Consider the following 12,234-nt stretch of genomic DNA (forward strand, 5'->3'; position numbering starts at 1 on the left):
GGTGAAGAGACCTGTGATATGCACCTGACAGGCCACTGAGCCATTTCCCACAGAGATTCTGTTCACTGCTCCACCTCAGATCAGCCACCCAGCAGTGGCAGAGTTTCACATCAATACCAGGTTTATTCAAGCAAGGTGTTAAAAAGCATGCTAAGATGATGTAAAACCATCAGTGACATACACAGCAGATTGATGTTAATAATCGAGATTCTCTACCAAACTGCTTGGTTTGTATCAGGGCCAAGTAAAAAGTAGTAGTCTAGTTTACGGATGAAACGGATTATATTTTTTGGCTCAAGGTAAGACCCTTTAAAAACAATTTCTACATAAGCATCTAGAATCAAAACATGAAAAAAACAGGAAAAACACAACTAATCATTTTACAGTAACCACATACTGTAGGGCAAGTAGGAATCAAAACAGTAACATAAATTGTGCATCGGTTCTATGAAAATAAAGTGTTACTAGTAGACACAAGCAATCTGACAAGATGTGAAAGTGAGCAGTGAAAACTTCATGGATTGAATTTCTTTTCATCAGAATTCATCTGTTTCTACTGCAGGCAGGTAAGAAATGGAACTCAGGAAAACTGAATTCCTATTAGCAGCTTAACTCTACTACAGTGAGACTTAGGCTTTTACCGTTTCTTGCATTAAGAGACGTTCAAACTAATGAATCAAAAATGACATTTTAAAAATAAAGACCAAAAGAAAGCTGAACGTACACTTTAGACAGAAATAGCGTTAGGTCAAATCCACAACTGGTGATATCTGATGTATGCAAATGTAATTAAACTATGCTGCTTATGCCAACAGAACATCTGACACTGTTTCTCGAATGCTAGCAGCCTCCTTCACTTCCAACAACTGCATACTTGGTAAATTACATGGGCTGCGATGAAAAAAATCATTATCAGGCATGCAACAGTTCTAAAAGAAACCTCCCATTTCCAGAATTTGGTTACATGATCAAATTACATATGCTAGAACATACGAAACCAACTTTTCAAATGAAACAAATTCACAACTCTGAAAAGGAAAAAACCAAACCAAAACAAAAACCTATGACAGGAAAAAGAATATTTCTACATAGCTGGTCCTATTCCCCAATGGTGCAACAGAGTAAAATGAGCTACTACCCATATACACGTGTAATTTTGCGTGTAATGGTGATTGGGAAGAGGCTTCCTTTTCCCTTCTTCCACACTGCAGAAAAGACTGGATGTACTACAGAGGCTGCTACTGTCCCATGAAATGTAGGGTACTTGCCATTGCTGGATACAGGTTATCAGTGCCAAAGGACTCATGCACTGACCCAGCATGGTTCATCTTACATTCTCTAGTATTGACTGTGATGTCAAAAACATTCTGCATTGCTCTGGCACCAGGTCGGCTCCTAGGCTGCACCTTCTGATCAAAACGTTGTTCTACAGGTTACAACTAAGAGGTGCAGGAGGGGAAGCTGGCTTTAACGACCCAGCCCAGAAGACAAATGCAAAGTTAAGGTGGTGCGTCAGTACCTTCTGGATCAGTTGAAGAGAGAAACCAACACCAGAGCAGTATGTAAAGCTTCTAATGCCAAGAGGTGAAGACTCTCAAAGAAGTGCAAGTAAAAAGCATAATTTAAGCCTGTAATTATTTAAGGAGAATAAACAAAGAAGAGAAAGATGGCCTGCAGTAAGGTGAATGGAAGGAAGGAACAAAAAAGAGAAGGAGGGACATGTATATTGGTGCAGGGTTGTATCTCCTGGACCCAGAAACTGCCTTGGACACCAGCTAATTTTACAAGATAAGTTACATGCATGCCCACATTCAAGAGGGCAAGAGTGAAACCTTGATAGCAATGCTATGATTCTGGCTGAAGAGCTTCATTTTCCCCCTCCCATACCTGAAAGCCTTGAATCCTTGCCAAATACTCCAGCTGTTTTGAAGGCTGCACTGCAGAACAGGGGGAAGCAGGAGATATTCCTTTTAGACCTATGGCTTCGGCAGTTGGGGACGTTCCATTCATGAGAAGTTCCCTGGCAATCGTAGCTGTGCTATTTGTTGTAGGAGATATGCTGAAGAAAGAGCTAGAAGTCTGGCTCATTTCTTTGGACGACAAATAGCTTACAGTGGTACCAGGGGCTGATTTGTTGCGGCTTGCTTCCATCTCTTGATAAACATCAGGAGAGAGATGGAGTATTCCCTTTGGTGCTGAAAATAAAAACAAAGATCATTCTCATCACTCAAGAATGGGTTTGACGTGTAGACAATTTTAATTAACGTATTTTGCAGTGGAAAGCAAAGTAAGCATTTAGAAGCCGCATCTTTTTTCCACAGTAACTGTAAATGAAATTGCATAATTTATTTAGAAACAAAGCAGATCTGAAGTGTCCCTCTTCTTCCTCTTCCCCTACTCTTTTTAAGAAGGCACAAACCTGGACTTGCGGCTAGCACAGAATACACAACATGAACAAATAAGGTTTGGAGATCTACAAACCACAAGGAACAGCTGCTACTTCAAAATAGTAGCACAATCATTATTTCACTACAATCTTCTGCCTCCTACCTGGTACAATAATTTAGGCTGTTATTTCACAAATAACTTAAATGAGCCTATGTCAGCACTTGTTGCCACTAGAAGTAGTTCTTTTCTCTCCTACCTACAGCTGCTGTTTGTGCTCTCCAGCTGCACTATTGCTTGTCCCAGCACCAGCACCTGTAGGACCATGCAGTGATGCTCATGAGAATGAGCTGTTGGAGGCAAAAGAAGGGCAGGATGGCTTCTTGTGGTAGCGGCACCGCCTCAAGTGCTGGCTTAAAGTGTTCACTGAATTACAACGGCAGCCTGTGTTTAAATAACCTTAAATTGCCCTGCAGCCACATCGTTACTGTGATAATGACTCTTATGTGACTGACGGCTCTTCAATGAAGAGGAATTTATTATTTATTTATTTAGCTGCCTATATGGCATCCTATAGTTTGCAAATAGCTACTTGCCTTGGACAACATTTATACTGAACAAGGAAAGCATGTGTCATCATTAATATCAATAGGAGTTAGGGTAAACATTAAAAAGATCTAAATTTATTCATGTGAATTAATTTTAAATATTTCCAGTGACATGTAAATTAGGGATAATTTGTTTACATTTCAAATTTTTTAATATATTTTTAGAAAACATCTCAGCCCTAAACCTGCTTAAAACCAGGAGTACATACTTGATCAGTTTTGCTGATATTCCTGTGCGTGGAAATGTGCAGAATTAAGGCTGAAGTTTGCTAGTTTTCATATACAATGAAGCATTTGTTGGAAACATGAGTACCCAGTTTGCTGATATAAGAGGAAAAGCTCTTTCTTATTATTAATAAATTGAAAAATGAGGTTGAAATATGTAATTTCATATTAATAGCATATTTTAATCTTCTAGCATATATCTGAAAATAACATGAGCCATACGGCATTTCATTCTAGGATTGATAACCCTATTTGTTAACTGATTTAGTAATCCCAAGAGAAATCAAAGGGTTCAATGCTTAATTCATTCACAGTACACATTAAATTCATCTCAAAATATAGAATAAATTCGAAGAAGAGAAGAAAATTAATTTCCAGTTACCTAGAAAGGATTCCTCTAATCCTAATAGTATTTTTAAATAAAATGTCTACCACAAGGAGAACACTCAAAAAATATTACCAGTAATTAATATCCTCATTTTCAACTACATGGTGAAAATCGAACTTCCTCACTGCTGACTCAGCAAAGTGCTTACAGGTGAATCTTTTAATTGATTTACTCACACATTTGGCTTTTAAATTAATATTGCTTTCAGAAAACTGGAACATCAGCATATACCATTCACAAAGAAATATCTGTTATTCACCTGATTGCTCTCCCCACCTACCTTCGTGGGGCTGGGGAGCCTGGTTGGACTCTAAAGGCGTTTTAACCAGTCTTACAACTGGCTCCAAAGCCAGTGGACCCCGCGCTGAACTCTAGAGCTAAGCACAAATTCAAGACAATGCTACCGGGAAAGATGGAGGACAGGGTCCCTAAAATTTCTCTTTCTCCATTTGGGACAATTTAGAATATAACCTTATAGATAACAACAACTGTGTAAACAAGCAGCATTATTTTATAGCACATAATGACTATATGATAAGAGTGATTTTACACCCTTTTTCTGAGGCTATAACTTCCAAGGCCTATCACTGCTCATATTTTTAAATAGTCTTATACAAGAGAAAACATGAATGAAAATTAAAATAGATAATACAGATATTGATAGTTGACATTAGGTTACAAAACCGAACAGCAACAATAATATTGAGTGGCAGGTGCTCACCACCTCCTAAGATCTGCCCACTGTAAAGCTGATTTCCTATAAATATTTGAGAAACAGAAATGAAAACTGAACAAAAGGTAAAACAGTATACTTGTTTAGAAATAATATATTAGCCCCCCAGCTCAATTTTAGAAAAACATAGTACAACATTAACTTAAAAAAAGTTTAAAGAAGTTTAAAATCAAGTCCAGTGCTGCAGATGTCTGTTCCATTGATGTAATATTACTTAAAACAAACATTTGACATGCTTTCTCAGCCATTTCACTGTTTTTACATGATCCACCCAAATATCTAACTGCTGTCTGGAACAATGGTTTGGAATACTTCCAGATTACTAAGCTTTCTAAATGTTAAAATAACTAATATGCAGCATATGATGAATATAAAGATATTGAGCAGAGTATAGCAAATGCTCCTAAAGTACTAACTTTACTCTAATGGTGATGTTAAATTAATAATAGTACTTTTACACTTATGCAACACCTTTCTGCTAAAGACTTCAAAGTGCTTTATAAGCAATAATTAATTTAAATCATACATTGGCTCTGAGAGGCAGATATTATATTACCATCATTGATTATCTCTGGAAACAAAGTAATGTAATATTCCAGACATTGCATTAATATAGTTGCAAGCTATTAACTTTTTATATTCAGGGCCTATGTTTCATGAAGCTTCTTACAAACTTGTTTTAAAAAGCCAATAAAAACTCAGTCTCTCTGAAAACTTCTAGCAAGCATATATTAAGTGTAATTCATTATCCATTTTTAATATATTAATGAGGATTTTTTTAATATCATTCCTCACTCTTGTCTGCTTACTTCAACTCTGTTGAATTGTAGAAGAGTGTGTATATATATAATAGTTTAGTTACAGTAGTAAAGCTGTTATCACAACACAAGGAGTGTGACATCAACAGAGGAATAAGTGTAAGAACAAAAGAACTCTTCAGAAATTATTGTAATTAGTCTTGAAACAAGCACTTCAATAAAAAAACATGGGAGAAAAATACTGTGCTCTAACACCTTTATGCATTGCAGGAGAACACCTCTAGGTGAATATTTTCATATTTTTGTTAGTTTTTCAGCTAAAAAAAAATTTGGATTTTTATGTCTACTAAATATTTATCCCATACTAACTTTACCATACTCCAAAGGTAGCACTGTAATTATTTGGAGTCACAGGATCTATAATACTACCATTTAGACCATTGCACCTTCTGCTGGACATTAACTTAGAGGTACATTCATGAAACATGTTAAAATGATTTCCATTTATATTATTTAAACCTGTGGGCAAATGTGCTACGAAAACATGCAGGCTAGCTATGCAACGTAATCACTAACATTTGAAAAACATGTCTTATTCATCCTTGGCGGTAATTGTTAGCAGTCTCTCATAATCTTCTGAAGTCTCCGAAAACTCCACACCAAAGAACTCTCTTACCTAAGAGTAAATTTCTTGATCTTCCATTGTCTACTTTTGCTGTCACATACCAGACAACTGCAAAACAGTTTAGACTCCATGGCAAGTGTACAATTAAGATACAAAATGGCCCAACTATCCTTCACAAGTCTTCCCCTTGAAGTCTAATCTTGGTGCTTTGATTCCACTTCTTTTCATAGCAGCAGTAACAGAGGCAGTCTCCAAAAGATCTGTTGGAGTGGTGTTATTTTTATCCCTAACCCTTTCTCTTTAGGGTCCCCTTGGCTGGGAAGACAGGGTGCCCTTGGCTGGGAAGGCAAGGGGACCTTTCTACAAAAGGGTCCTCCACTGTCTGGACCTTCATTCCTTCTGGAGTTCATGGAAAACAAAACTAACCATCGGAGGCACTTTCTGCATGGAGAATGGGATGAGGAAGGAGAACGACTGACAATATCACCAAATGAGCCTCAATGTAATAAGACTCTGCAAAAATTGAATTTGCTGATACAGGACAGTGACAAGTTACCCCACAGCAGCGGGCTACTAAGTTAAGAAAAGTTCAGAGTGATGACAGTGTTGCCTACACACTCACAGGTATTAGTGTCTACACTGGTACCACTGGTTTCCCATTTTCAGTTTTCCGTTTCTGTCAGGAATATCAGAAAACACGAAAAGCTGAAATTTTTATTTTATCATTCAACTCCAAAAGATGACCTACAGAATCAGGCTTGTATTGTCAATCTGCATATAGATATATATATCAGTGCTAATTTTCTCTCTTTTCTACTTGATCAACACTGTAGTGATACTCTTCCTCTGCCTTCACTCAATGACTTCTCCTAGTTCGAGGTCACTCATTGACTTTTCGTGTTTATGGACTCAATATACTTGGTCTAAACCACAACTTTATTCTTTCTCAGAGAACTACAATTTTCTCCCTAGGCTCTCACCTGTCCTACAGGAAAGCTATACTTGGTGTGTCAGAAGCAGTGTCAGCTGGTGTATGACTTCCCCTGACACCCCTGAAGAGCACATGCTCTTCCCTGCACTACAACCAGTGATATGGGGCACCAGCATGAAGGAGTGCTTTCATGGCTTGTGTAATGATGCAAGGTTAACCATGATATAATTCTGTATATGACATGCTCATAAAGTTTAACACCCTGATATTTGAAATGACCTATCACAAAGAGAGAATCACTATTTTTGGAACTGAATGAAATACTTGATAGATAATCAACAAAAAGCTTTCTTTCAGATTATGCTACCTGTATTCACATTGAGTAAAGCCACCTTATATTATGCTGCTTAAAGTACGTGGCAAAATCTTGTAGTAAGGCGTTAAGCAGGAAAAGTTAGACCCAGGTCTAATCCTGACTTCACTATTATCTAAGTTAAAATGACAAAACCTTAAGAGACATGGAGGACTTTCACAAGCAATAATTCCTCCATAGAACTGGCAGGTTCTCAACATGCCCTAGAATATGGCCCATTAGAAATCCACTGAGAGCAAAAAAGAGAATTTACAAAACCAAATAACTATTTCAATAACAAGACTGAAAAATGTAGATATTATCATAAAAAGAAATTATCATTTTATACTCCACTCACTGTAAAAGCCTATTTATATACTAGAATATTTTCAAATTTTGTTTTATTACCTCAGTAGGAACTCAGAAAACGTCAGTCAAACAATTGAATAGGCAAATAGTATGGCCACTGCGTTCTCAGTAATCCTCTACACACAATCTTGGCTTGAAATACCAAGATGCAATCATTACCTACTTAATACAGCTATCTGTGGTATTTCTAAGTCACCAGCTACTGCAATATTCAGACATGAAAAAATGTTTTGTCATTACACGATGTCCTTCAATCAAAAGATCTCATCTACATGACCTTAAACAAACTGATGTTATATAAAGCCACTCATTAAAATACTAGTTTATTTAACCTTAAAATAACCATGACACTGAAGTAAATACTATTTAGTGCTTCACGAAGTCTTTTCTTGATATCCTTAATTTCTATGGAACATTTTCTGTACAGCCAAAAAGGAAATTGCAGTATCGCAGAATACTTAAATTGTATAAATTTCTGTAACATTTGGTGCTTAACTCGTGAGGAAGTCCTTTGAAACCTCCCCACAGCTTTACTCCTGCTTGGGAACATAAGATTTTGGTAAAAAAAAGACTTAGTGTTGGCAGTGGGAAATTTCTACAAGATATTCTATGAAATAGACAGACAAAACACCTACAGCATTATTTTTACATTATAATTTCTGCATTGTAAGTTTCCAACAATATATCAGTGTACCAGATAACCTAAGATTAAGATAAAGCAGGTTCTGAAAACAACCAATCTAAATGCAGAAGAAAGGACAGTATTCTTATCAGTAAAGATGATCAGCAAATTTGGAGCAGGAGCAAATCAAGCTAGTGAGCTGGCACATGAAGCTGCTTGTAAAAGCTAGAAGAAAGTGATTTTTGAAGGGGTAAAGCAATTAGGAGAGTGTGTAAGTGCAACTGGAGGTGACCTATGCAGGCAAGACTATTCATTAACAGATTAAGAGGGGAATAAGAATTGTGATGATGAAAACAAAGGCATGACCCACATGCAGAAGAGAAGAAAGAATGAGTGAGTCTACTGGACAAGGATAGAGAGGTTGCTGAAGCTAAGAAGGTCAAGGGGGACATCAACAAGCACAGCATAGGTACGAGTGAAGATCAAATCTGAGGAGGAGAAAGCGGTGGGGGAGTGGAAGTCATATGGATAAGATGTTTGATGTAAACGAAAGGGGATGGAGGAGACAGTGGAGAATTAAGTCTTGGTTCTGACAGCAGTAAAGCCTCAGTTCAAGTGATTCAATTCTTCAAGAACTTTATTATCCTAGACTAAGGGTGAGGTACATGGTGGGTTCCAGGTTGGGAGGAAGGGAGTAGGAAAAGGCAAAAAGACTTCAGAAAAGTGAAAGCATTTGGAGAAACACAGTATTGAGGTTAATTGTGTGATACTGCTCCATTTGCTTGGCTGAAGACAGAAATCCAAATGCAGATAGTTTGCAGAATTACATTATTAAATCTGAATTTGAGAGCTAACATCAAAAAAGAGCTCTGCGTTGCTATTTCACATGCAGTTTTTTCCAAAAGAATAGATTAGCAACCTTGAACAAATTTAATTCATATAGGAATTTTAGGGGACCAGGAAAAGCAAAAGGATAATTTCTCTGAAATTATCTCTACCCACAGAGCTGGCTATCTACTGTCATGGTGGCTGTTCCCTCTTTATACATTTTCTACATCAAGAGTGTAACGGTTAAGCAGTCTCCTAGAAAGCTGACTGGAGTTCCTTCTCAGCCTGAGGGCATCCAAACCACAAGCCTCACAGCCCAAGTGTATGTTTCTTGCATATGCACAATCCATGCTACTCAAGAACCAGGCAGCAGGTTGCTTGCAACACTTTTTTTTTTTTAACCTGTGTCTAAAATATGTAGAATATAATATCTGTAAGCCAGCCAGGGAACACCAGAATACATATCTGCACCTTCACTCACAAGTGCTTTAATCAACAGACAGACTACAAAGTCATGATTCCTTTAGATCACTCCTTCTCTGTGGTTTTCTTGCATTTTGACAGCATCTGATTTTTTATTTTCTGTCTGCAAGTCATAATGATATTAGATACACATCTCCAAAAGGCAGCTGCTATTATCTAGATTACTCTGCACCCCATGAGTACTCTCCTTCTGGTGAAGAAGGAAAACTAAATCTAAGTCTCCCAACTTTCTGGGCATGTGTTTAAAACACTAGGTACTTTAGAAATACACCCTGTACTCTAAACTCAGCAAAGAAAGCATTACATCTGAAGATGCAAAACTTGCAGTACTTTAAGCACCTAACTGAGCATCTCAAAAGGGGAAACATAGGAAAAGGAGGAGGACCAATTGCAGGTGTCATCTTACACACCTGAGTTGTGCCCAAATCCCACTTACACACAAAAATGCTGATTTGGATCTTGCCACTAGTTCTCAAAACAGCAAGGAAAAAATAACCACACTCCCTTCCCTGTTTTGTTAATACAAGGTGTTTTTTAATGTTAGGTGTTTCAGAAGTTTTTTTCAACTGTTTCAAAAAATATATGCAAGAAGTATTTAATTACTATTATTCTGGATACATTATCTCATTCTCATTGCTAGATTAAACTGAAAAAGAACACGTTAAATGACACATTAATAATGGAAAATACAGCATAGGCTTCCTAGCTTCAATAACTCAGGGAAAAACAAAATTGAACAAATCTCCTCTGCTTCTAAATTTAATTTTCCTATGTCTTCAGTTAGAAAGAAAATATAGTTATCTAAGAAAGACCCTTGCTAGAAGATGGGATGAATCCTTTTTTTTTAACAAAAAAAAAATTAGCACATCAACTCAGCAGCTACAGAGGCAAGGTGTTATTTAAACACAACCAACTGCTGTAAGAGACTCTAGCCAAAGTCGTGAGACATACAGAGAGTATAGACAAGTGGCTTAGCTGATGGAACTGCTCCCTGAAACACACAGTAATGGTATAATGTTCACCTGACAGTATGTTTGCTAAAAAACCCCACAAAACAAAACAAAAAACCCCAGACCAAACAGATGGAAAACTACTGTTCTGTGGCCTGTGCTTCATCAAATAAGTGGTGTTGTCAACCCCTCTTACTGTGGTTTCTATTCAGAATGACAAATAATTCAACAAATGTTTAGCAATGTATCAATCTAACTCTTAGCAAGAGTGTATTATAATTGACGAAGTTTAGTAAGTTTGGAAGCAATTCAAAAGTGATGTCCAAGGAAACAGCAGTACTTAGTGAGCAAAAATGCATACAATCCACTGCAAATCACCTTTGAAATACACCCAAAAGAATTACATATTTCAGCAAAATGTAACACTTATAAACTCCAATTAAAAATGTCTGAAATACAAAACAAAAACTTTATTCGCAAACTGTAGACTTCAGTTACTGTTCATGGAAATACAGGGGTATTAAATTATCTACTGCAAGTCTTCACCAAAATCCCCAGTTGAAAAATAAACATGTAGAGGACTATAAAAAGAAGTCTTTATAAAACTAGTGAGGGCCAGAACTATAAAGTTCACATAAATTTTGTTTCTTCCAAAGTGAAATTGTATTACTGTGCAAAATTTCATAAATACGTGATTTATTTTGCACTTATTTTCTCCCCCAAAACCAGTAAAGAAACATCTAAGTAAGAATTTGACATAACCATTCAGTTAGGGCTTACAATAACACGCATATATTTTCCTATTTTGTATATTTCTTATATTCTTAATCTCTTATTATTTAGGTAATTTTTAAAAATACTAAAATACATGTTATTTATGGAAAAATGTTCAAATTTTCTCATCACAGATTTAAGAAACTTCTGAATATCTATTTGCTCTTTTCTCACTGCTTTTTTTTTTTTACTGAGAAAATTGCATGAGATCAAGTATCTTTGTTCCTTGGGAGTTCATCTGCTCCTGCTGCTCATTTACCATCTGAAATCATAATCATCTGTTGGTGACAATCTAATCATCTTCACAGTAACTAATTGTGATGTCACAAACAAATGATTATGATTTCAGGTGGTGAACAAACAGCGGGAGCAGATGTACTCTGAAGAACAAAGACTGTAAAGTCATGCATGAATCCCTAGTAATAAAATGTTAGGCAAGAAAAACAAAGAGCCTGTCCTTTACAGAGAGGTAGGATTGCTCTGAGTGTATTATTATTATTATTATTATTTTCATTATCATTATCATTATTATTAGTTTTTCAATACTTACTTTGTGACTCCCTAAATTGCTGGAAATAGATAAAGGAAAACTATACTATGGAAAATTGAGGGTGGGGAACATATAAAAACAGTTAGGGTCATTTTTTCCTTGTTAGAATTATAATACATAAAAACACTGTAACTTTTTCCTTTTATCTTTATATATTTTTATTCTTCATAGCTCATCTACAGCTTCTCCTAGAACGCATACTGTATGATGTTTGTGATTACGCCATCCAGAAATATAAAATCAAAATATGTTCCCAAGAAAATGCACTTTGCATTAGGATTGTTTATTTGTTTAATGTTTTGGTTTTGTTGATAACTGCTTAAGTCAAATCCAGAGAGATAAATGAGCATTCTGTTGACAGTAAACATCTCCTGTATGGGCTGCAAATGCTAGTGGTCTGCCCACAATGTCTCAAAGTCTCTTCCAGAAGCATCGGGGAGAAAAACGCACTCAACATTCTTGTTATTTCACATGTGAAAAATGTCTAAGATATCCCAAAACAAGAAACAAATAGTTTCTTGTTTCATCTTTAAGATTGTGAAATGAAGAGGAAAGGTAAAGAAGTAAACCTGCGGGAGGAAGCTTTGCCAGCGAGTAGGAGGAACAGAAGTGAAGTTTGCCGCAAGGATAGCTGCAAAATAACTTGATAGAGG

The 12,234-nt window shown here is 36.5% G+C and overlaps 1 protein-coding gene across 4 annotated transcripts in view; it reads right to left on the reverse strand.

Moving 5' to 3' along the window:
- Positions 1-12,234, reverse strand: part of STAU2 (staufen double-stranded RNA binding protein 2) — a 176,697-nt gene that overhangs the window by 80,026 nt on the left and 84,437 nt on the right. For all 4 annotated transcript variants that reach the window (XM_052787586.1, XM_052787584.1, XM_052787588.1 and 1 more), the window contains exon 12: positions 1,888-2,195. In XM_052787586.1, the coding sequence (XP_052643546.1) occupies positions 1,888-2,195 (308 nt within the window). The remainder of the gene's footprint in view (positions 1-1,887; positions 2,196-12,234) is intronic.

Source organism: Harpia harpyja, chromosome 5 (genome assembly GCF_026419915.1).
Source record: "Harpia harpyja isolate bHarHar1 chromosome 5, bHarHar1 primary haplotype, whole genome shotgun sequence".
Taxonomy (NCBI): domain Eukaryota; kingdom Metazoa; phylum Chordata; class Aves; order Accipitriformes; family Accipitridae; genus Harpia; species Harpia harpyja.